This window comes from Dryobates pubescens, chromosome 16 (assembly GCF_014839835.1).
Source record: "Dryobates pubescens isolate bDryPub1 chromosome 16, bDryPub1.pri, whole genome shotgun sequence".
Taxonomy (NCBI): Eukaryota; Metazoa; Chordata; class Aves; order Piciformes; family Picidae; genus Dryobates; species Dryobates pubescens.
In genome coordinates this window covers 7,332,927-7,358,413 of record NC_071627.1, presented here as the reverse complement: position 1 = coordinate 7,358,413, position 25,487 = coordinate 7,332,927, and the positions used below count along the sequence as shown (strand labels likewise).

The window sequence follows — 25,487 nt, the reverse complement described above, 5'->3', positions numbered from 1 at the left end:
TTTCTGGGACGCACCGCCTCCACCGGGGCGGCGGGGCGGCCCGGGGCGGAGCCTCCTCCCGGGGCTCGCCGCGGTGCGCGCAAAGAGCCGCGGAAGCTCCGCGCCGTGCCGTGCGATGCGTGACTACGATGCGGCCACCGCCTTCCTGGGCCAGTGGGGCCGCTTCCAACGCCTCGTCTTCTTCCTCCTCAGCGCCAGCACCATCCCCAACGGCTTCAACGGGATGTCGGCCGTGTTCCTGGCCGGGACCCCCGAGCACCACTGCGCCGTGCCCCCCGGGGCCAACCTGAGCGCCGAGTGGCTCAACGCCAGCATCCCGCTGGAGACGCAGGGCGGGCAGGCGGCTCCGAGCCACTGCCGCCGCTACCGCCTGGCCGCGCTCCGCAACTTCTCGGCGCTGGGGCTCCGGCCCGGCTCCGACGTGGAGCTGAGCTCGTTGGAGCAGGAGCCGTGCCTGGACGGCTGGGAGTACAGCCGCGACGTCTACCACTCCACCATCGTCACCGAGGTGCGGGACGAGCTTAACATCTCCCTGTCCCCATTCCCATCCCCTTTCCCATTCCCAGCTCCGTGCTTATTCCCATCCCCATTCCTGTCCTCATCCCCAACACCATGCCTGTCCCAATCCCCGTTCCCAAACCCGTCCCTATTCCTATCCCAGTCCCTTCCAGGGCTGGTGCATCCCCCAGGATGTGCTGGGGTTTGGGCTGTGCATTGGGAGAGGGTGAAGAAGGAGCATCAGATGAAGTGCCTGTGGGAAAGGGTAGGATGCTCCAGGGATAGGACGTGTAGGGTGAAGCACCTCAGAAGGAGCTGCCTGTGCAAGGTGTCTGGTTTGTGGTCTGCACTCCAACTTGTTCTGTTTGGAGGGATTTTTGGGCTGGGAGGGGAGACAGAAGATGGCAACGGAAACCAAATAGTTTCCTTCTGCCCATAAACTGCCCTGGCCACATCCAGTGATGGGAGGGCTGGAAGCCAGGCTGAGAAAGCTGGGGATGTTCAGCCTGGAGAAGGCTCCAGGAAAACCTACTGGTGGCATTTCAGTGCTTCAAGGGCTGATCAGAAAGCTGGGGACAGACTTTTGAGCAGGGCCTCTTGTGACAGAACAAGGTGGGGGTGGTTTGAACTGAAAGAGGGAGATTCAGACTGGAAAGAAGGGGGAAATGTTTGACACTGAGGGTGGTGAGACCCTGGCACAGGTTATCCAGAGAGGTGGGAGATGCCCCATCCCTGGAACTATTCCGGGTCGGGTTGGTTAAGGCTCTGATCAACCTGCTCTGGTAGCAGATGTCCCTGCTGGCTGCAGGGGGGTTGGACCAGATGGCTTTTAGAGGTCCCTTTCCAAGCTAAAGCGTTGTGTGGTTCTCTGGTGGAATCACTTGTCCCCAGTGTCACTTTGCATGGGGACATGTCTGGTAAGCACACTGACAGCCTGGATGAGTCCTTGCTGGTCTTACTGCCCTGTGCTAGCACTGCCAGCCACCCTGGTGGCTTGCTGGCCACCAGTGCTGGGTGAGGCAGGTGCTGTGGTTGCCACTCACGGTGTGTGGCGTGCCTGGCTGGCTGTGGCACAATGGCTGTGGCACACTGGCGGTGGGCTTGGTGCTCAGGGTGGCACCGTTTGTACCAGGTGTCTGGTGGGAGTGTTGATGGTGGAGTGTTGTGGAGGAGGTGTTTGGGTTCTGTGGCTGTGCCGTGGTGCCACAGCAGGGACATGCTGGCTGCCTGCCCACCTGCGCTGGCGACGAGCCCTGGAGGAGAAGCGAAAGGAGAGGGCCCTGAAGCTGCAGGGCAGCTGCTGCTCTTTGTGTTGTGTTGAGGGGGCTCAAGGAGCAACAGGCTCACACCAGCCAGAGTTTGGGTTCAGCAGCCGGTGGCAGGGAGCTGGCATGTGGCCCCTGTCTCGTGTCTCTGTGACTCAGCAGCAACATCTGCCACCAAGGAATGCTCCCCCGGGGGCACGGCCGGGAAAGGTCCTGACCAAGAAGCCTGTGGCTGCGGGTCTGTGCCCCAGGGACATGGGGACACTGTCAGGGTCTGTGCTGCTGGGACACACGGTCAGGGTCTGTGCCCCAGGGACATGGGGACACTGTCAGGGTCTGTGCTGCTGGGACACACTGTGAGGGTCTGTGCTGCTGGGACACATGGTCAGGGTCTGTAGCCCAGTGTCATGGGGACACTGTCAGGATTTGGGACATGGAGGCGCAGTCAGGGTTTGTGCCCTTGAAATCTGGGTCACAGGGTTGTGGAGGCACAAGAGGCTACGGTCACAAGCTATGCCCCATGGATATGGGGTCTTGGTCAGGGTCTGAGTAACAGGGACAGGAGGGCATGGTCAGGATCTGAGAGGAAGGATCCTTGCCATGGGAAGATGGGCAGGGTCTGTGCCCTGGAGATCTGAGGACATGGTCACTGTGCTCCAGAGACATGAGCATACTGTCAGGGGCTGTGCTGGGGGTGTGCTGGCGTGGGCTGAGCTGCACTGAAGTGTGCAGGGAGGGAGGGGAGCAGGGAGCAGGCAGGAAAGTGCAGGACTTGGGCAGGGGCCACCAGCCCCCTCTCAGGTGCCCAAAGCAAAGTCATCAGCATCCATGAGGCTGGCATGTGCGTGTCTTTTGCCATCCTCCTGGCAGTGATGCTAGGTCATCAGAGATCCCCCATCAACACTAAACCAAGGCTGGGAAGCTTGAGAATCTCTCCCAGATCCTGGCTGTGGGCGAGCTGCTGCTACAGCCTGGCTGCAGCCCACATGCTGCTGCTCCTGTGATCTGTGGGCTGGCACAGCTGCCCAGAGATGCCCAGGTTCCACCACTGGCCCTGGCAGTGCCTCAGGGCTCACTGCTGGAGAGAGACTGGTTTATCCTGGGGTGGCTGTGGTCTCCTAGCCTGGTTTGGAGTTAAATGTTGCTCTGAGGGAGACAGTAAATGAAGCAGAAGGAGGAGAAATGATGTCCCTTCTTCATAAGCAAACAAGTGGTGTTGGCAGATGCCTAAGGAGAGCTTTCCGTGCTGGATTCGGGTGGGATGCAGCCGTGGGATTTGCCAGGGGGACACTGGACGTGCCAGAGAGGCAAGAGGGATGGGAATCCAAGTGCCAGGTTCCCATCTGTCAGGCAGATGGAAAAGAAGGATGTTTTGTTTGGTTTGAAAATTGTCATGGACATTTGGAAAAGGCAAACTGGAGAATTTGGGCTTGAAAGCAGGAAAAGAGGCACTGATGAAAAGAAGCCATTCAGTTCAACTGGAGATGACTATTTTTGTACCCAATGGGTTGGGGTTTTTTTCCTCTCTCTCTCTGTTAGGAAAGACAAGCCCTGGCATGCTGTTGAAGAAGCTCAGTGCAAAAAAAAAAAACCACCCCAAAACCACAATAAATCTTCAGTTTGAGAACTCAGCTGAGGAGCAAAACTTGATGGTACAGGCTGGAGGTTTTATGGGATTTGTGCAGTTGCATCAAATCCTGTTGTTATTGCTGCCTGAAGGGAGCAGGCTGGGAGAGGCCAGCTCAACACTGGTGATACTGGTCTGCAGGGATCTGGTGAACCCTGGGAAGAGAGGAGCTCAGCCTCAGTCCTCTGCTTGGTCTTAAAACAGAGATGATCAAATGAATCAGTCAGCTGGAAAAGGCCTTTAAGATCAGAGAATCACAGATTGGCTTGGGTTGGAAGGGACCTTAAAGACCACCTAATTCCAACCCCCCCTGCTATGGACAGGGACACCTTCCACCAGCCCAGGTTGCTCAAGGTCTCATCCAACCTGCCCTTGAACACCTCCAGGGAGGAGGCAGCCACAGCCTCCCTGGGCAACCTGTTCCAGTGTCTCACCACCCTCACTGGAAACAAGTTCTTCCTAATCTCCAGTCTAAAGCCCACCACTGTCAGGGCATGGCACATGCCCCAGGCACCACCACAAGACCCCTGCCAAGGACAGAGTGAGTGCTGAAGCTTTGCTGGTGCTGCTTAACCTCCTTCCCCCCCCCCCCCCCCCCCCCATCCCATCCCAGTCCTGGCACTGGCTTCTTGGTGAAGGCAGAACCCAGGAGCTTTTTGGACTGGCAGAGCTAAGAAGCTGAATGTGAACTGCTTTTCTGTTCCCTCAAGTCTTTTACCACCAGTGGTGAGCAGCTCTCTACCCTGTGGTTGGGCATGGAGAGGTCTGTGCTCATCACTCATGCACTGAGCAGAGCAGGTCTCACTGCTGGGCTTGGTGCTTGAGGTGCAGCATGGAGCAGTCCATGAGCTCTTGAATGTCTCTTGAGCTCTTCACCTTCAGATTTACTCTTGGAAACAAGGCCAGGTTCTCCCTGCTTTACATTCACAGCCTTGGCCATCTGCACAAGGCTCTGCTAGTGTTTCCTTCTCTGATGTGAACAGGCTGGTACCTGGGATGGTTAATTAGTGATTTCTGATCAGCTTTGAGCACTCAGGGCACCTTCAGTTTTTCAGGAAGCTTCTCCATCCATAGCATTCCCACCAGCAGAACTGGCTCTTCCAGTAGCTGGGAACTGTTGGGAAAAGTTTGGAGGGATTGATGGTGATGAAGTGATTTAAGAGTGTTCTTCTCAAGCAGGTCATGTGCCAAGTGTCCAAAGCACTTCCCTGTAAGCTTATACAAACTTTGCTCTCCAGAATGCTTGGCCAGGGCCATTACAGTTACTTATTTTCTGGTTAATGAATAATTTGGCCACGAGAGTTTGGAAGTTGAAGCTGTAGGTAGCTTAACTGTGCCTGCCCTGGAGCTCCTGTGCCTGCCCTGGAGCTCCTGTGCCTGCCCTGGAGCTCCTGTGCCTGCCCTGGAGCTCCTGTGCCTGCCCTGGAGCTCCTGTGCTCCTGTGCCCATGGTGTGCTCAGTGCTGGCTGTGAGGGGTGAAACCTCTGAGGAAAAGGCCAAATAAGTGAAATTTCACTTCTTTTCCCCCCCCCTCCCCAATTACTGTTCATGAGGAGTCAGCAATGAACACCTTAAAGCTCTGTACATCTAGCACAAATAAAATCTCACCATGCTTGATCACCAGGCAGTGCTGGGGGCTGAGCTTCCATCAGAGTGAGCACCTCTGGGGCAGGCAGGTTGGTGTCTGGGGAGAAGATGAGCTGAAGCTGTAGAGCAAGGGGTTTGAGTATCTGAAGGAGCTGGGATTGTTCTTCCTGGAGAAAAGGAGGCTGAGGGGAGACCTCATTGCTCTCCTGAAATGAGGCTGTAGTGAGGTGAGGTTTTGCCTCTTCTCCCAAGCAATTAGCACTAGGACAAGGAAACTTCCTCAAGCTGCACCACAGGAGGTTTAGGTTGGACATTAGGAACAATTTCTTTACAGGAAGACTGTTCAGGCACTGGAACAGGCTGCCCAAGGAGGTGGTGGAGTTCCCATCTCTGGAGGTGTCCAAAACCCATATGGACTTGGGGACATGGCACCTGGGGACATGGTGTAGTGGTCATGATAGTGTTGGGTTGGTGGTTGGACTTGATGATCTTAAAGGTCTTTTCCAACCACAATGAGATTCTGTAGATCATCACCCAGGTCCTGATATTGGATCTAAAGTAGATGGCATGGTTCTTTTGCTCCACAGCTTCAAGGTATACTTGGAGTTGGATGGACTTGATGTATTTGTGTGTTTTCTGGTCAAATGTAGCAAGTGCCTGCAAACAGTGACCTCTCCACAGCCAGCCAGCTGCTGTGTGCTCTTTACCACACCCCATAAACCTTAGACCTGACCCCAAGCTGTGAGTTTTTGCTGCCTGTGCAGTGTACCATGGGAAGAGGCAGAGCAAGCAGCTGGGCAGGAAGCACTTGGCACCAGGGAAACAGAGGAAGCAGCTCAGTGCCATGGGCAAGTTACTCTTTAGCTGGAATATAACGCAGCCAAAGTGCCTTTGGCACAGTGCAGGCATGTTAAAGACACTGACTCTTCACCTGGAGAGACTCAAGTCTGAAGGTCCAGGGGCAGGTTCGGTGCTGGCAGTCCCAGAGCTGGAATTATTTTGGTTGGAAGAGATCTTTGAAGTCATCCAGTCCAACCATTAACCCACCACTAAACCATGGCCCTCAGCACGACATCTACACAGCTTTGAAGCCCCTCCAGGGATGGGGACTCTGCCACTGCCCTGGGTAGCCTTGACAGCCCTTTTGGGGAAGAAATTGTTCCTAACGTCCAACCTCCACCTCCTCTGCTGTAACTTGAAGCCATTTCTCCTGGTCAGATAGGACATGGGCTCTTGTATATGATATCAAGAGATCCCTGCAGCTGAGTTGAGAAGCCTGAGCAGCCCAGCGGGAAGGTTTGAGCCCCACCACCCCTGCCTTTGCCCAGGCTTGGCCACCACTCCCCAAGACCTCTCAGCCCTGCTCTCTGATAGCATGGCTAATTATTAAGATTATGCTCTACTTTGATCTGTGATCTGATTAGCTTACCTTTGTGGGTAGAATTATCTGATCTGAGACTTGACATGTTTGAAGTCCATTCCCAACCACTGCTGGCATGCCTTGACTGGGAGATTAGTCACTGGGACTGAAGCAAGCCGTGCTCTGGTGGACAGAGACACATGATGCTGGGGGGGGTTGGTTTTTTTAAGCCTTGTCTGGGGTTACCAGCAGCTTTAAGTGGAAGTTTCCATGCTGGCTCCTGTCCTAAGCCTCCAGCCCCAGCTGGCTTTGGTGGTGAGGATAGGTAGTGAGTCAGCCCTGCAGGTTGTGGGGATGGAGAAGAATTTGGAAGCACGGCAGCAGGGGGGGTGAAAAGGAGAGTTCATTCTGGGTGTCTTCTTGCAGATGTTTTGTCAAGCCCAGAAGCTAGAGGAATGCAGTGGGGTTTGTGAGCTGCTGGAGAGGGTTCAGAGGGGGGCTGCAAAGATGATTGGGGGCTGGAGCACCTCTCCTATCAGATCAGGCTGAGGGAGTTGGGGTTGTTCAGCCTGGAGAAGGCTCTGGGGAGACCTTCAAGTGGCCTTTCAGTTCCTGAAGGGTGCTACTGGAAAGCTGGGGAGGGACAGTTCCTAAGGGTCTGTGGTGACAGGACAAGGGGCAGTGGAGTGAAGCTGGAGCAGGGTGGATTTAGATCAGACATTAGGAAGAAACTCCTCTATGAGGGTGGTGAGACACTGGAATGGGTTGCCCAGAAAAGTTGTGGATACCTTATCCCTGGAAGTGTTAAGACCAAGCTGGATGAGGCTGCACATACCATGTGCCCATGAGGCATTGCTGGCTGCTCACCCACTTCAGAGGTAATGGGATCCCCTCAGAGCTTCAGCCTGATGGGACTGGTCTGGGAAGGAACCTCTTGTCCTGAAGCAGGGTATTCCAGCAGTGACCTTGGCTGTGAAACCAGGGCTGGTGCCAGTGGGTGTGGGGGAAGCTGAATGAAATGGCAAGGGAAGGTGGTGTGTGCTGGTTTGAGCTTTAGCTGGAGTTAAAAGCTCAAATGATAACACATTGAGAATCCTCCCCTCCTCCCTTTCTCTAGTAAGGAAAATAAATAAATAAAAAGGGGTAGAGGAAAGGGGAGGTAAAGTCACAAAAGAAATGGTCTGGAATCGGTTTGGAAGTAGGAGAGGTAAATGTTCTAACAAAATATGTATCTAGCAATAAGAGGGAGGGTTCACAAAGGTAAGGGATAAGCAGAAATAGGAAAATATACAAAACCAAGCCAGGAACCCTCCTCCTGGGAGGGGGAAAACCAAGTCTCTCTCTGCCCACCTGGATCAAGTTTCTTTTGTCCACCTGGGAGCTGGGTTCTTCCAGCCCCCATCCAGGCTGAGTGTAACCCAGCACATGGTGTCTCCTGGCAAGGACCTCTGTGCCTGGATGAGGCTGGATGCAGCATTGTGGTTGCACCTGAGCATGGCCCTTCTCTTGCAGTGGAACCTGGTGTGTGAGGATGACTGGAAGGCCCCACTGACCACCTCCCTCTTCTTCGTGGGGGTCCTCATCGGCTCCTTCATCTCGGGGCAGCTCTCAGACAGGTAACACCACAGCTCCTGCTGCTGCTCCACAGAGCAGGCCTGCTGCTAAGCTTGTGTTTAAGAGGTGTGAGGAAGTTAAATGGCCAATGCTATGAGGTTTTGCTCAAAACAAGGTAACTGGTGTGGCTTCTTCAGACCTTCCAACCTCCATCTACCCCAGGGGTAGCATTACTGTCTCTGGGGTGCTTCAGGAGACCAAGAGCTGATCTCCACAAAGAACTGCTTTGCAAGTGGATGTGTTTTTCACTTCACAACCACATTACTTTCTTCATCTGGCCCTTTTAGTAACTTAAAGGATGTTGGGTTTTGTCTCATGTTACCTGACAGTGCATTGAGAGAACTGTGGGCTCAAAGCTTGTCCTTCAAATGGATGAACCATGGAAGAGATGGTTTGCTGGAGATGAAGTCCTGTCCAAGAGGTGTTTAAAAAAAAGATGGCTGTCTTGTGCCTCTAACTAAGGGGATGCAAAATATCCAGAAGACATCCCAGACATTGACAGTTCTCTCATCACTGTTGAAGTTCTGGCCTCACAATCATTGATTTCATGCAATCATTAAGGTTGGAAAAGGCCTGTAAGATCATCAAGTTTAACCATCAACCCAACACCCCCATGGCCACTAAACCATATCCCCAAGTGCCATGGCCACAGCTTTCTTGAACACCTCCAGGGACAGTGGCTCCACCACCTCCCTGGGCAGCCTGTTCCAGTGCCCTGACCACCCTTGCAGGGAAGGAGTTGTTCCTCATACCCAATCTAAGTCTCCCCTGGCACAGTTTCAGGCCATTTCCTCACATCCTATCACCTATACTAGGGAGGAGAGACAAACCCCACCTAGCCCCAGCCTCCTTTCAGGGAGCTGTAGAGACCCAGAAGGTCTCCCCTCAGCCTCCTCCTCTCCAAACTAAACACCCCCAAGTCTCTCAGCTGCTCCTCACCAGCCCTGTTCTCCAAACCCTTCCTCAGCTGTGTTGCCCTTCTCTGGATGTGCTCCAGCCCCTTTCAGAACATTCATTCCTTCTGCAGTCTCTCTTTCCCTCTTTCTATGCTCCTGAGCCTTTTTTTCCCCCTGTTGTTAAGGCAGGGTCTCAAATACAGCTCGGATTGCTGGCTGTTGGTGAGGAATTCATGAGATTCCAGCCTTCCTCAGGCTATTGAACAGAGAGGGTTTTTTTCAAAACCTTGATGGGATTCCTAATCCTCAAACCTCCAGCATTAAATTCCTTGTGATCTGAGCTTAATCCCCTGACTCCTGCCCTCATACAGAAGTCAGACAGTGTTACTGTTTGAAAGGGAGATGAGATAATCACTAAATCCCCCTGGTGCCGTGTGCCCACTGGGAGCATCATCACAGAGTCACAGAATGGTTTGGGTTGGAAGGGATCTTAAAGATCATCCATGTCCAACCCCCCTGCCATGGGCAGGAACACCTCCCTCAAGCCCAGGTTGCTCAAGGCCTCATCCAACCTGGCCTTGAACAAGTCTAGGGAGGGGGCATCCACAGCCTCCCTGGGCAATCTGTTCCAGTGTCTCACCAAACTTACTATAAAGAATTTCTCCCTAATCTCCAGTCTAAATCTCCCCTCTTCCAGCTCAAAGCCACTGCCCCTCATCCTGTCACTACAAGCTCTTGTCAAAAGTCCCTTCCCAGCCTCCTCACAGGTCCCCTTCCCCCTTCATCTGAGCAGCCATCTGCTCCCCAGTGGCAGCATGACCTGTCAGCATCCCAGGAGCTCCCTCACCTTCCAGTGTCAGCTGGTTTGGGGTTATTTTGGAAACCATCTGTGAGCAAAGGGTTGTTTCTGAGCCTCTGCCCAAGTGATGTCCCTTGTGCCTGGGCCAGCACATGGCTGTGTAGACCTCTCCACAAGCTTGGTCATGCCTTCCATCAGAAGGTGCTTCTAACACAGGTGAGAGGAAAGGGTGCAAGGTGTGGCAGCTCAGAGAGGCTGAAACCAGTTGATAAGGCTGCTGCACACATTCAAAGCATGGTGGTGGTGGAATGTATAGATGCCAGTAGCCCAAAGGCCATCATTTCCTCACTTTCAGCTGTGTGGCTTGCAATCTTCATGTGTCTCACTTGCATACTGTTGTCTCTTTAATCCCTCTAGTAGCTTCTGATCTTCATTTTTCTTCTTGGTCTATTTCCTGGGTCCTGGAATGTTCTTGGATATTCTTTAAGATGAACCAAACTTAGAATCACAGAATCATTAGGGTTGGAAAGATCTCTGACAAGGCCAGCCTTCTACCCAGCATCTCCATGACCACTAGACCATGTCCTGAAGTGCCACATCTACTTGTTTGTAGAATACCTTCAGAGATGGTGACTCCACCGCCTCTCTAGGCAAGCTGTGCTGAGCTGCATTGCTGGAGGTTGGCTGTTTGTGCTCCCTGCTGGCCTCTGCCACGTCCCCACTCCACGAATCTTTGTTGTGGCAATAACAATCTTTCTCTTTTGCAAAAGGTTTGGCAGGAAGAACATCCTTTTCTTGACCATGGCTGTGCAGACTGGCTTCAGCTTCCTGCAGATCTTCTCTACCAGCTGGGAGATGTTCACGGTGCTCTTCGTCATAGTGGGGATGGGACAGATCTCAAACTACGTGGCAGCCTTCATACTGGGTATGAACATGTCTGCATTAGATTAAATGCTTGCTTCATGTACTGTTTGGTTTGGTTTGGTTTGGGTTGGGTTTTGCCTCTCTGAATCATCATCATTGAATTAGCAGTGAATGCTCACTGGTGCAGTTCCTGATTTACGCCAGTGTGAGTCTTTTGCTCCTGGATACTTCAAGTCTGGACTTCTTATAGGCTCTAGAGAAAAAGAAGAGAGCAGAAGGCTCTGAGTTAACAGAGTGGTGAGACACTGGGCCAGGTTGCCCGGGAAGGACGTGGATGCCCCCCTCCCTGGAGGTGTTCAAGGCCAGGTTGGATGAGGCCTTGAGCAACCTGGGCTGGTGGGAGGTGTCTGTGCCCATGGCAGAGGGGTTGGAACTGGATGGTCTTTAAGGTCTCTTCCAACCATTTTATTTATGAATCCATTTTCCTCCTTGTTGCAGCAAGAGCTCAAGGCAATGTTCAGGGTTTGTTATCAGCAGAAGCAGATCTGAGCTAGAGACAGCATTTGGGTTCCTCCCTGTATTTCTCCTGTGCTTCGCAGGGGGGTTGGTGTATATCTGAGGGCAAAGCCTCAGAGCAAACCATTTTCCAGGGACAGTGAATGTGGGGTGGCCTGAAGTGGAGGAGCTGAGTGGACATCAGAGCTCTGTTAGCCATAAAGTCATCAGTCTCCATGCTGAGGTTAGCAATACAGTCCTGATTTTCAGGGGCCAGGGTTTGCTTTGTTTTCTATGGGGAGTGTAGGAAGAAAGAGCTGGTGGCTGTGGGGAGGCTGCACACTTGCAGATGCTCCTGTGGGACCCCATAGGAAAGGGGAGACCCCGTGGGGAAGAGAGGACCCCATTGGGAAGGAGACCCCACAGGATCTCCCACCAGTCACAGGAAAGGTGCCTGCATGGGTGGCTGATGGGGATGACTGGAGCTGGGATTTTCAAGAACTGTTTTCCAAGTGTGCACATAAATCAAGATGTCATTTTGAAGCAGTGGTGTCACAATTCAGACCATGCTGGAACTCCGTGACACAGTGCTTGTAGGATGCTTTCACTGGCTACTGGAGCAGCAGTGTTACTGTTGGGTAGCATCTTCCCTGGTTGTGTCCCAGGGCCCATGATGTACGTGCCACTCTGACATTCCAGCCTTCTCTTCCACAAAAATCAATGTGAAATATGTTCCCACCTTGCTCTAAATTCACATCCTTCCATCTCATGTCTGCTGTCCTCAGGCCTGCTCTCCTCTAGAAGCACTTAGCAGACAACTGCACCTTAAATCCCAGATGGGGGAGCAGGCTGTGTTCTGGGTTAATGGTGGAGCAGGCTGTGTTCTGGGTTAATGGTGGAGCAGGCTGTGTTCTGGGTTAATAGTGGAGCTGGGTATGTTCTGGGTGAAGTGGGGAAGTAGGCAATGCCCTAGCCAAGTGTGTCAAGAAGGCTCCTGAAAGTCTGCTGGCCATTCCCCGTGCTCTTATCTGCCTCTGACAGTGCATTAATCAAAGCAAACAGAAGTCACTCCTTCATCTGAAGGTCTCACAGAAAGAGTAATTGGCCAGGGGAATGTGCTGCCCAGGGAGGTGGTGGGGTCACCATCCCTGGGGGTGTTCAAAAAAGGATTGGATGTGGCACTTAGAGCCATGGTTTAGTTGTCAGGAGGTGTTAGGTAATAGGTTGGACTCGATGATCTCTGAGGTCTTTTCCAACCTGGTTGATTCTGTGATTCTCCAGTGCTCCAGCAGCTTCTTGGAACCGGGTGGGTCCGTGCTGTGCTGCTCTCCCCTAAGGCTGCTCCGCGTGCCTCCGCTTGTGACCGCAGCAAAGTCTTCAGCCACAGAAAGGAGGAGTTAAGATGCTAACCCAAGCTCCCTTGTTTTAAACAGGCACAGAAATTCTGGGCAAATCAGTTCGTATTCTGTTCGCTACGTTAGGAGTTTGCATATTTTTTGCAATTGGCTACATGTTGCTGCCACTGTTTGCTTACTTCATCAGAGACTGGCGGATGCTGCTGCTGGCGCTCACCGGCCCAGGGCTGCTCTGCATCCCGCTCTGGTGGTGAGTCACCCCCGGCCTCAGGCCACCCTTCCCATCTCCCCATCGCCTCCCTCTTAGCTCCCTCTCCGTCCCATCACCTCTCTCCCCTCTCTCCTCCCCACTCCTTCCCTCGCCTCTCCACTCCTCCCCACTCCTTCCCTCTCCTCCCCACTCCTTCCCTCTCCTCCCCACTCCTTCCTCTCTCCCCTCCCCACTCCTTCCTCTCTCCCCTCCCCACTCCTTCCTCTCTCCCCTCCCCACTCCTTCCTCTCTCCCCTCCCCACTCCTTCCTCTCTCCCCTCCCCACTCCGTCCCTCTCTTCCCCCCACGTCCCTCTCTTCCCCCCACGTCCCTTCTCCCCTCTCCTTCCCACTCCTCCCCACATCCCACTCTCCTCCCCATGTCCCTCGCTATCTCCTGATCTCTGCATCTCTCCATCACCTCCCCATCCTGTATTCAAAAAGGGATTGGACATGGCACTTGAACCATGGTTTAGTAGTCAAGAGGTCTTGAGTGACAGGTTGGACTTGATGATCTCTGAGGTCTTTTCCAACCGTATTGATTGTATGATTCTATAATCATCATAGAAAAGGACGCTGAGGGGAGACCTCATTGGTCTTTACAGTTCCCTGAAAGGAGATTGGAGCCAGGTGGGGAATGGTCTCTTTTCTAGCATCAGGTGAAAAAAGGAGAGGAAATGGCCTGATATTGTGCCAGGGAAGGTTTAGGTTGGAGAGTAGGAACAATTTCTTTCTGTAAAGAGTGGTCAGGCATTGGCACAGGCTGCCCAGGGAGGTGGTGGAGTCACCATCCCTCGAGGTGCTCAAGAAATGTGTGGCCATGGCACTTGGGTTGATGATTTAATGGCCATGGGGGTGCTGGGTGGATGGTTGGACTCAATGACCCTAGAGGGCTTTTCCAACTGAAGCAATGCTATGATTCTAAGCACCACGGACAAGGGCCGTCTCCTTCAGCACAAGCATAAAGACAGCCCATAAGTGAGTTCTCCCACTGGTTCCACTGGGGCACAAATTACATTGCCCACATGCTTCTGTGCTGCCTATCTTCTGCTGCAAGCAGTCTGAGAGATGAGAGCCCAGCTCCTGAAAGCCATACATGTGTTTTTAACAAGCTCTGTGTAAAACCCTGAGTCATTTATTCTTCACCTTGTTGCAGGATCATTCCTGAATCTCCTCGGTGGCTGATCTCCCAGGGAAGATACAAGGAGGCAGAAGCAATTATCCGAAGGGCTGCAAAAATAAATGGTGTCCCTGTCCCAGCTGTGCTTTTTGACACCACAGAGGTATGTTTCCTACAGCCTGGTATTCCATCTCACTGGCAGTTCCCCCTCTTTGGCCAAGTTGAGTTGTTGGGAAATGCCAGCAGAGAAATGGTTGCACCAGCAGTTCTTTAGTGGCTGTCGGTGTGAGGTAAGCCTTGGGTTGCAGACTTCAAAATGAGAAGCCAGAGGGGGTTTTTGTTTGGTTTTTGCACTTAATTTCTCTTCCTCAGCAGTGGTTGGTTGTGGTTTTTCAGAGCAAGGGTGACCCAGATTGCTTCATCCTTTGGGTGCTGAGAAGACCTGAGGAGGATGCATTTGTCCCCATTTCAGCTTGCTGTGGTACTTAGTGATTTGCAGTTTAACAACAGCCCTCACAGGGGGGGCTGTGCAGGGGACCCTCAATCAGCACCCACATGTGTGGGGGCTGCATGGAGCCCCAGGGAACTCCTCAGGCTGCAGAAACCAGCCAAAGCACCCAAGTGCTATAAGGGCACTTGAAAACCATGCTAGTAGCAAAAGTGCTGAGAACACAAAGCTCTCCTCCAGTTGTGGTTTTTTTCCTGTTTCATATTTACTGGTTAAAAGGAGATGGCCCAGCACAAACCCAGCACTCAGCAAGCTAAGGAGCAGCACAACAGCAGTAGCAGGGTGGTTGGTTCTTGTGCTAATCTCCCCCTCTAGTGGCTTTCTCCCCGTGCTGAAGAGCCACAGATGTTTTTCTTGCGCAGAGAAAGCAGAGATGCTTCCAGCCTTGTGTCCACAGTGGCCATGTGTCCCTCTGTCAGATCTGACCTTGCTCTGTTGAACCAGCACCTATGCTTTGTGCCTCCTGATAGAGCAGAAAGCAAAGCACCATGTGCTCCTTCACAGTGTCTGCAGGAGAAGGCTGCTGCGTGAGCAGGATCCATCTCTTGAATGTCGTGCTTAGGTTTTGGCTGAGCTGCTGAAGATTTCTTTTCCAAGTGTATCTTCTGGTGTAAATTGACATGCACATTCCAGCTGTGGGAAGCTCATCCTACAGGAACCACAGGAAAAGACTTTCCTTACTTCACAGCCAAGAGTTCAGCTGTCTCATACTGGACGTGACTGTTTCAGGCTCCAGGAGATGAGTTTGTTCTTCGTCGTGACTCCTGTGTATTTTTGAGACCAAGTGGCAGCTCTGCTGTCCTGTCCTTTGTGGGAATCTTGTGTGCCAAGGCAAGCCTGAGGATGATGTTTGCACCTTAAGCCCTCTGTTGGAAGTATTTTTCAAATGCTTGTAGAACATTCCTTGGAAACCATCCTTTCATCCTCAGAGAGGAAATCTCCTGGAGAGCCCTACAGGGATGGCCAGGGTAGTTTGCTCCTTGGGCTTGGGGGAAAGCCTGACTACGAGCACTGGCTTTGCCCCAGTGAGGAGTCTCCATGCAGGGAGAAGGGCGCCTGATTGCCCCCCAGAAGATTCCTGCTTTAAGGCTCAAACTGGACCCTCCATCTCCCATCTTGGGTGGTGGCTGCTCCCGTGATGCACCTTGGCCACCATCCCAAGCTCCGGCAGCTGTTCCCCTCCCTGGTGGAGTGCCAGCAGGCAGCAAAGCTGGGTGATGTTCTGCATTAATGTGTGAAGGCTGAACAGAAGAGAGCTGAGTGGAGAAATGGCTTCAGTAATGAAGTTACTCCTGAAGTACTGTTAGATCCTGCAGGAAGTTTCAATGCACCTGTGCCATCAGCTGACACTCCTCTTGAATTCAAGTCAGCCTGGTGCAGTGGTCTCAGCGCTTCCTGTGTGTTAACCAATCCCCTCTGGAAGCTCCCACGAGCACGGCTGGGCTCAGAGACAAGCTCCACCTAAGCACCATCCGCCCCGGTGCGGACGTGGCCCTTGGGCTGAGCGCCTCCCCCGTGCTAGAGTCCTACCTAAACTGCCCAGGCTTGTTGGGTGTGCAGAGGTTGTTTTGCTCTTAGGTGTGTGGGAATTTTTTTGGTTTTGTTTTCCTCTTTCCTTCAGATGCAGGATTCGAAGCCTGAGCAGCAGCAGAAGGCTATCCTTCTGGACCTATTTCGAACCCGAAACATTGCAACTATTACTATTATGTCATTACTTTTGTGGTAAGGAAATGTGTATTCCTAAAGTACCCAGGCAATAGAACTCTTCCTGATCCTTGAGGGCACGTGCCACCAGCTTTAGATAAGGAAGCTCAGCCTCGGAGCCCATCTACAGGTGGTGCTTGGCCAGTATGTGGCCCTCAGTGTCCCTGCACCTGCACTGCATTTATAGCCAAGGGTATGGAGACATTAGCCTCGACTCTGGTGTAAAACAGTTAGGTGTTAACAACCTGTGTATTTGAAATTCTGCTGCTCTCTGTTGTGGTGGTTTTGAAGAAGCTCCCAACCTCTGTTTGAAGAGAGCTGTCCATGAAGCAGAGGCAGCAACTCAGTAACATAACAAGGAGCGCAGCCACGGCCAGCGGTTTTGATCTGTTTCTGTGCAGTGCCCATCTCAGTGAGATCCTGGTCCCTACCTGGGCAGCCACAAGGAATGAGGACCCAAATCATAGCATGTAGATAAAGCAGGACCCTTTTTCTGTCCGTGCTTTCCCCAGCAGAACGGACCTGGCTAGCACACTGAGCTCTGTGCTCTGGAGGTGTGCAGCCCGACCATCCAGCTGTCTGGTGAAGATTAAATAAGATGGAATGGAACTGCTGAGGGTGGGGGATCCTGTCACTGGAGCTGGCTACAAGTAGGAACCTAGCTGGCATGGGAAGCTTCCAAGAGTTATTTCATTGTGCCGTTAATGAGCACATTCCAGTGAAAAGCCTTTGTGAACCACTACCACAAAGCCTTTTGTCACAGAATTGTAGAGTGGTTTGGGTTGGAAAGGACCTTAAAGATCATCTAATTCCAATCCCCCTGCTATGGGCAGGGACACCTCCCACTAGACCAGCTTCCTCAGGGCCTCATCCAACCTGGCCTTGAACTCCTCCAGGGAAGAGGCATCCACAACCTCTCTGGGCAACCTGTTCCAGTGTCTCACCAAACTTACTGTAAAGAATTTCTTCCTAATCTCCAGTCTAAATCTCCCCTCTTCCAGCTCAAAGCCATTGCCCCTCATCCTGTCACTACAAGCCCTTGTAAAAACTCCCTCCCTAGCTTTCTCATAGCCCACTCAGGTACTAGAAGGCTGCTTTAAGGTCTCCCTGGAGCCTTCTCCAGGCTGAACAGCCCCAGCTCTCTCAGCCTGCCCTCTAGGGGAGGTTCTCCAGCCCTCTGATCATCCTCATGGCCTTCTCTGGACCTGCTCCAACAGTTCCATGTCCCTCTTGTGTTGGGGGCAACAGAACTGCGTGCAGTGTTCCAGGTGGGGCCTCACAAGAGCAGAGCAGAGGGACAGCATCACCTCCCTCATCCTGCTGCTCACGCTGCTTTCGATGCAGCCCAGCACACGATTGCCGTCTGGGCTGCAAGCGCGCCCTTGCCAAGCCATGTTGAGGTTTTCATCAACCAACACTCCCAAGTCCTTCTCCTCAGGATTGCTTTCAAGCCATTCTCTGCCCAGCTTCTATTTGTGCTTGAGATCGCCCCAGGCCAGGTGCAGGACCTTGCACTCGGCCGTGTTTCACTTGGTGTAATGCAAGCAGGAAGAGCAGAGAAACCGGAGGTGTCTTCAAGCCGCTGTGGATGTGGCGACTGGAAGGGGTGGCAGGATTAGAAAGAAGGGGTTGCCACTGAGAGTTTTTCCTCAGCCACAATGCCCGTGGCGACGCTTTGCGACCTCCTGAGGCAACACAGGGGGCGCTCAGAGATTGGGGGATCTGGAATAACTGGGGTTTGTTGCCTTTTCTCAGGTTCTTCACGTCCGTTGGTTACTTTGGCCTGTCCCTCAGCACTCCAAACTGGCATGGCAATGCCTACATCAACTGTTTCCTCTCAGCTGTCATTGAGGTTCCAGCTTACGTGATCGCCTGGCTTCTCCTCCGCTCCTTGCCTCGCCGCTACTCCCTGTCTGGCACCTTCTTCTTAGGGGGGGGTGTTGTCCTCTTCATTCAGCTGGTTCCTGCAGGTACAAGACTTGAATGGTTGGACTTGGAATCATAGAATCATAGAATTGTCAGGGTTGGAAGAGACCTCAAGGATCATCTGGTTCCAAACCCTCTGCCATGGGCAGGGACATCTCACACTGGATCAGGTTGCTCCGAGCCACATCCAGCCTGGCCTTAAAAACCTCCAGGGATGAGGCTTCTACCACCTCCCTGGGTAACCTGTTCCAGTGTCTCACCACCCTCATGCTGAAGAGCTTCTTTCTAACATCCAATCTGAATGATCTTAGAATGATCTTAGATGACTTAATGATCTTAGAATTCTTTTCCAACCAAACTGAAGGTTGGAAGGACAACAAATGGCAATGAAGCTGGTGAAGGGTCTGGAGAGCAAGTCTTATGAGAAGCAGGTGAGGGAACTGGGGTTGTTTGGTCTGGAGAAGAGGAGGCTGAGGGGAGACCTCATTGCTCTCTACAAGTCCCTGAAAGGAGGTGGGAGTGATACAGAGGATTGGTGTCTTCTCCCTGGTGATAGAATGGGAGGAAATGGCCTGAAATTATGCTGGGGGCAGGGTTAGGTTGGAGATTAGGGAAAAATTCTATACTGCAGGAGTGGTCAGGGACTGGAACAGGCTGCTCAGGGAAATGGTGGAGTCACCATCCCTGGAGGTGTTCAGGAAACGTGTGGACATGGCAGTTTAGGACATGATTTAATGGCTATGGTGGTCTTAGGTTGAAGGTTGGATCTTAGAGGTCTTTTCCAACCAAAACTCTTCTGTGGTTCAATGATTCTATGAACCGCTGGGAAATAAAATGTGATGCAACCTTTAGGATGTGAAAGCAACACAAGTGGTAAGCAGAGGGTGCTGTTTTTTCACCTTGATTGTATTCTTTTTCTCCTTCAGATTTTTATGTCCTGTCCATTGGCCTGGTGATGCTTGGGAAATTTGGCATCACAGCTGCGTTTTCTATGCTCTACGTCTACAACGTGGAGCTGTACCCGACGCTGGTGCGGAACATGGCAGTGGGAGCTACCTCCACCGCTTCCAGGCTGGGCAGCATCATCGCTCCTTACTTTGTGTACCTGGGTGAGAGATCTTTTCTTTCTTTCCCTGTGCCACGCAGCCACCCAGGGAATTTATCAGAGCTCCTGCAGTTCAGCTTTAAGTCCCTTCATTTGTCATCTTCCAAGTCATCATCTTGGTCTGAGTTCCTGGTTGGAACTCAGTACACACAGTGGGAATGAACTGGAGCTCCTTGGGTTTCACAGAACCAGGCACTTTTTTTTGTTGAGGTTTGGAGCCACTCATTCAGCACCAGAGTGGGGCCAAGCTGGTCCAAGATGATGATGTGGAAATGGAGTGGCTGGGATGATTACTGGCCACATCTTAGTAATGGCTGTTACCCCTGGGATCATAGAATCAAAGAATGGTCTGCATTGGAAGGGTCCTCTGAAAGTCATCTAGTCCAAACCACTCTGTAGTCAGCAGGGGCATCCTCAACTAGATCAAGTTGCCTAGAGCCCTGTCGAGCCTCACCTTGAATATCTCCAGGGATGGGGCTCCAACCACCTCCCTGGGCAACCTGTTCCAGTGTTCCACTACCCTCATGGTGCAGAACTTGTTCCTAATATCCAATCTAAATCTGCTCTTCTCTAGTTTGAAGACATTGCCCCTTGTCCTGTCACTGCAGGCCTTTGTGAACAGTCCTTCTGCAGCCTTCTTATAGCCCCTTTCAGGTACTGGATGGTCACTATTAGGTCTCCCTGAAGCCTTCTCTTTTCCAGGCTGAACACCCCCAGCTCACTCAGCCTGTCCTCACAGAGGTGCTCCAGCCCCCTGATCATCTTCGTGGCCCTCCTCTGCACCCTCTCCATCAGGTCCATGTCCTTTCTGTATTGAGGGCTCCAGACCTGGGCACAGTACTCTAGGTGAGGTCTTAACAGAGCAGAGCAAAGTGGCAGAATCACCTCTCTGGCTCTGCTGGCAATGCTGCTTTGGATGCAGCCCAGGATGTGACTGGCCTTCTGGGATATAAGCTCACATTGCCTGTTCATGTGTCCACCTTCTCACCCACCAGCACACCCCAGTTCTTTTCCACAGAGATGCTTTCTATCACCTCCTCCCCCAGCCTGTATTGACAGTGAGGATTATTCCAGCCAGGACCAGAATGACAGTTCTGGGATGACAGTTAGTGTCCCAGGAGAGTATGACAAGAAGGCATCAAGTAAGGAAATCTAGCAGTAGGAAAGTCACTGCATTGGTTCTCTTCATGGGCATCCCAAGATGGGTATGTCAGGAGCAGAGGAACCAGGTGAGAATCCAGACCTCCCCTGAACTTGTCCTCCCTGAAGAAACCCATGGTAAACATGTGCATCAAGCAGCACCAGAGTGTGTTTGTGACCTTCCTGAAGTTATTGTTTTGGTTTTGGGGTTTGGTTTTTTTGAGTTACTAAGCCAGGAAACTCAGATTTCATTTTGCTTTTTCATACTGCTCTTGCCTTGGTCTTTGGCCTTAGAGGCTTCCCCCCTACCCCCCCTGCCCCCCGCCCCTTATTATCACATTCAGAGTGCTGCTCAAATATGAATTGGTAATTCTGAAGCACACAGAAATGATCCTCATGCTGCAGACAAGGAAGGGTGACAAGGATTAGGGGATTAAGAGTGGAAGTATCTGAATACTCTGAATCCAGGGTGCTCAATCTCCTGTTTCTCTTGCTCACACATGATTTGATTTACCATCACAAGACTCATCTCAGCTCTCCCCTGCAACTCAATTTTTCTTCCTGCTGAGACCTCTGACACAAAATGAGCCTGACTCTTGTGCTGGTGTTAATGCTAAGGGGTTAGTGCTGTTTCCCCATGCCAGGAGAGGGGAGAGGACACTGCTACTCGTAGCTCACCTGTGTTGTCTCACCTCTACATCCCAGTGTGGCTGCAGCACACTCTACCAAAAATTATGGCATTACATCAGTTTTATTTCATACTTATACAGTGCAAATGTAAAGGAAAAGGGACAGCAGGACTGTGATGCTCCCTAGGGTCTTCAGTCTCCATTGCAGAATAGGTAATAGGACAGAAAGATGCAGACAGGACAAAGTTTTTACTCTTTTGTTCTTGTTTTTTGTTTGTTTTGGTTTGGTTTTCTCACAAGGTTCCATAGGCTGAGCCTTTATAAAACTCATCTTCCACTCATCATAACAGTTTCCTAAACTTTTGGAGGGTTTAAGAGAAACTCATCAGCTGCTGCTGGTAACTTGCTCCGGCTAAATTAGGACCAGCTCACGAACACAGATCAAATCACAAAGGTTGGCTGTGTGTGCAGTACCCTGGGCTCCTTGCTCTAGCCCCAGTTTGTTTCCTACATTATAAACTCACTGCTCTATCCCAACTGAAAAATAATGCTGTCAAATTCAATTTGATACTTTCTCTACTTTGAATTGCCCCCTAATCCCTTTACTGAAAGACCTTTCATTGCTGTGCTGTTGTGACTTGAAGCTCTTGCACCCAGCCCAAACGTTTGTGCTCTAGCTTCAGGCTGCTGGCAGGGGCTGCTGCCTTCCAGTCCAAAATAATACTCTGAGCAGAGCAGGGTCAGAGCCTCCTGTCTGTCACAGGAGGCCTGACCCTGTCTCCCCTTGCAATACAGAAGATATTTAAGGGTTCCCTTGTTAACAGCCCATTAGTCTGAAACTGGCATGCTCAGCTGCTCTCAGTCTCTTCCCTTTTGCACAATCCCAGGCAGCTGATGAATGCTTGGGTGTTTTGGAGCAGGTTTATTCCCTCACACTGAATTATTTAATGGAGCTTTTGTTTCCTGATCATAGAATGGTTTGGGTGACAAAGGACCTTGAAGAACATCTAATTCAAACCCTCCTGCCATAGGCAGGGATGTCTTCCTCTAGCCCAGGTTGCTCAAGGCCTCATCCAGCCTGGCCTTGAACACCTCCAGGGAGGGGGCATCCACAACCTCCCTGGGCTACCTGGTCCAGTGTCTCTCCACCCTCACTGTCAAGATTTTCTTCCTGATCTCCAGTCTACATCTACCCTCTTCCAGCTTCATTGACAGTGCAGACTCAGCAGTGATCACAGCAGAGCACACTTAGGATGATGTTTGCTACCCCAGTTGAAAATGCACACAAAAAACCCCTTATTAGCTGCTATACAAACATGGGGCATGGCATGAAACTATAGTTTTTAAAATGGAAGACCCCTTTGATTGCTGATGGATGACAGACATAATTCAGTTTTGGATTCACCTTTGGTATTTATGAACATTTCAGCGTTAGGAGTGGGTAGCAGGTTGAGAGAGGTGATTCTGCCAGTCTACTCTGCTCTGGTGAGACCTCACCTGGAGTACTGTGCCCAGCTCTGGGGCCCCCAACACAGGAGAGACATGGACCTGCTGAAGTGGATCCAGAGGAGGGCCACAGAGATGATTAGAGGGCTGGAGCACCTCTCGTATGAAAACAGGCTCAAAAAGTTGGAGCTGTTCAGCCTGGAGAAGAGAAGGCTCCAGGGAGACCTTAGAGCTGCGTTTCAATATCTGAAGGGGACCTACAGGAAGGCTGGGGACGAACTGTTTAGAAGGGCCTGTGGTGACAGGATGAGGGGCAATGGTTTGAAACTGGAGCAGGGGAGATTTAGGTTGGACATCAGGAGGAAGTTCTGCACAATGAGGGTTATGAAATACTGGAACAGGCTGCCCAGGGATGTGGTTGAGGCCCCATTCCTGGAGATATTCAAGATCAGGCTTGACGTGGCCCTGGGCTGCCTGATCTAGTTGGAGGTGTCCCTGATGACTGCAGGGGGATTGGACAAGATGACCTTTGAGGGTCTCTCCCCACCCAATGCAATCTGTGAATCTGTAATTATTCCAGATTAATTCTGTGTTTCATCTCTGCCTGCATTATGAGTCTGACATGTGGGTCTGTTGGTTGTGGACATTAAGCACTGTTGTCATGTCCTGTGTTCTGCCAGGTGCCTACGACAGATTCCTACCATATATCCTGATGGGAAGCCTGACTGTGCTGATTGGGATCCTCACCCTGTTCCTCCCAGAGAGCTATGGCAATCCTCTGCCTGAGAGCTTTGAGCAAATGCTGAAGGTGAAATGGTAAGGTGGCCTTCACTCATCCCCTGCCTCCCAAGAATTCAGGACCTCTTTCTACTCCCTTTTCGCAATCATTGAACATGTTTCATCAGATCCATTGCAGAACACCAAAGCTTCCAAAGTGCCCTCTAGATTGTTTTTGAGGCTTGTTAATTTGACAGACTCTGGCAGCTTCTCTAAATCCCTGAACCTGAGAGCTGATGTGCTCAAAAGCAGGCACTGCAAAGCAAAGTTGACCTTCACATCACCTTGAAGCTGCTGCTTCGTCTCTCCCAAGACTTTCCACTCTTTTATATCTTTCACTCTCCTTAACTCTTCACTTAAATTATTCATGTGGTAGGATGGAAGAGTAAAGTGTTTCATAATGTTAGTTCATTAGGAACTACTCCACCAGATTAAACACAGGATTTGAACACCCTGACTTTTTTACTTTCAGAGGCTAGAGGCATACCAGGACAGCTTCTCTGATGGTTTAGTTGGTTTAGCTTTAAGCAGTGATATTTCTTTGCTGTTTAGGGTACCCTGGGCAGACATCTCCATTGAAATCTGTGGATGTAGATTCTAGTGCTGGTGCAATGGAGACAGCCAGTGTTTGAGAGCTACTGTCATGGGAGAAGGACTCTTGGAAGCATCACAGGGAAACTGAAGTGTCTACCACTCATAACTACCATTCAGCTTAGTGAGACTTTATCCTGGAAGAGAATTTGCCTTTATAAGCAACAATCATAGAATCATAGAATGGTTTGGGTTGGAAGATCATCAGTTCCAACCCCCTGTCATGGCCTGTGATGTCTTCTGCTAGCCCAGGTTGCTCAGGGCCTCATCCAACCTGGCCTTGAACACCTCCAGGGATGGCCTATCCACACCTCCCTGGGCAACCTGTTCCAGTGTCTCCCCACCCTCACTCTAAAGAATTTCTTCCTAATCTCCAGGCCAAGCCTCCCCTCCTCAAGCTTCAGTCTATTCCCTCTCATCCAGTTGGTGAACTGTAGCTAGAAATCCTAGAGTCAAGCACAATTCCATGTTCACCTGCAGCTGTCAGAAAACACTAAAGGGCTTATGTGGGAGCACAGTGGTTTTCAAACAAAACAAAAGCAAACAAAGCCAATATTTGTGTTTTCAAATCCTACGTTTTCAGTGTCCAGCAGAACTAGATTGGATGAAAACTCGAACATAGAGCTTAGACTTGTGCCGCTGCTCTTGTGTGTTCAAGTTCCAAGTGTTTGCTGCACTCCTGCTGTCTGGCAAGGCAGATGTTACAGAGCCAACCCTCTGTGCTGAGGGAGAGTAGGGTTAGACTGGATCTTAGGAAGAAGTTCTTCAGTATGAGGGTGGTAAGATTATGGTTGCCCAGGGAGGTTGTGGATGCCCCCTTCCTTGAGGTGTTCACAGCTAGGTTGGATAAGGCCTTGGAGCCACCAAGTCTAGTTGAGAGGTGTCCCTGCCCACGGCACGGAGGATAGAGTTAGATGATCTCTGAGGCCCTTTCCAACCTGAACCATTCTGTGATTCTGAATCTTTTCTTGCTTTCAGTTTCAGGAATGAGCAGCAAGCTACTGGCATTAGAAAGTCAAAGGAGAGTCCTAAAATACTGGCAACCCCCTTGTGAAGAAGGATGCGCACTCTGTGGGGCCAAAAGAAGAACAAGATCTTCTCAACAGGCATTTTCTACAACCAAACAAAACCCAACAGTCAAGTCTACTGCACCATAGTTGTTACTCCCTGTGCTACTGTACCCAAATACATAGTTAACTGAACAGCTGCTGTCTGCTCCTGTAGGACTTTTTATCTGTAATCCAGTGTCCTGATGCTTGGACTCTGTCAGCTGACACCATTGAGAAATGGTGGCCTGCCTGTGCTGAACATGATTGATGCAAGGAGCAATCCAGAAATGAGCCTTAGGAACAAACCAGCGAAGGCTGCAGTCAGTCAGGTTCTCAATGAAAGCTGCTTACAGAACAAAAAAACCCAGCAGAGCACTGATGGGTTTCTCATTTTGGGTGTTGACTGGATGAAGGGGAGCTGTGGGTCTGGCTTGGAAAATCTCAGCATGTGCCCCTAAATGAAAGATCCCAGCCTCCTTTGAAATCTGTGACCAAAGCCCCATAGACTAAGTGGGAGCACAACTGAGTTGTAGCATAGCAGAAGCAGACTTAACTGTGAGGATGTCTTTTAAACAAGGCATCAGAGCATCTTTTGATGTTGCTTGCTTTCCCCAGGAGCGGGGATCCACTTCTCTCTCTAAAAGCTTTTCATAAAGCCTGAGCCCACTGAAATCTTTGGGCCTCATCCGTGTTCAGGGGTTTGGAGGACAGGGGGAAGCCCTTAACACAGACAGGACTAGAGCTTGCTGACCTTCTGGTGGGCTGAGCCTGCTTTCAGAAGAAACAGGGACTTTAGGAAGTCCCTGGTCTTATCTGAATGTGCTGGGCAGTTTTAGCTTTCATGTTTTTCATGGTGTATTGGTATAAGTAGTTTTATAGGTCT

At 51.3% G+C, this 25,487-nt stretch overlaps 1 protein-coding gene across 4 annotated transcripts; it reads left to right on the top strand.

Annotated features, from left to right (window-relative positions):
* Positions 1-85: 85 nt before the first annotated feature.
* SLC22A4 (solute carrier family 22 member 4) lies at positions 86-25,487 on the top strand. Of its 4 annotated transcripts, XM_054168323.1 has the most exons (10): positions 86-508; positions 7,850-7,953; positions 10,417-10,571; positions 12,439-12,610; positions 13,766-13,892; positions 15,859-15,959; positions 17,697-17,911; positions 18,794-18,976; positions 22,868-23,003; positions 24,534-25,487. In XM_054168323.1, the coding sequence occupies exons 1-10, from the start codon at positions 116-118 to the stop codon at positions 24,607-24,609; spliced, it is 1,662 nt and encodes a 553-aa protein (XP_054024298.1). In that variant the 5' UTR covers positions 86-115; the 3' UTR covers positions 24,610-25,487. The 4 variants fall into 4 exon arrangements, with proteins under 4 accessions (XP_054024298.1, XP_054024300.1, XP_054024299.1 ...); XM_054168325.1 differs by lacking the exon at positions 7,850-7,953 and having other exon boundaries at positions 12,548-12,610; XM_054168324.1 differs by lacking the exon at positions 18,794-18,976.

What these genes read in the sequence shown, in the direction of transcription:
- SLC22A4 (XM_054168323.1), top strand. Translation starts at nt 116, where the DNA reads ATGCGTGACTACGATGCGGCCACCGCCTTCCTGGGCCAGTGGGGCCGC. An exon ending in ACTCCACCATCGTCACCGAG is followed by an intron (nt 509 to 7,849) that starts GTGCGGGACGAG and finishes CTTCTCTTGCAG; the next exon opens with TGGAACCTGGTGTGTGAGGA. An exon ending in CTCTGCATCCCGCTCTGGTG is followed by an intron (nt 12,611 to 13,765) that starts GTGAGTCACCCC and finishes ACCTTGTTGCAG; the next exon opens with GATCATTCCTGAATCTCCTC.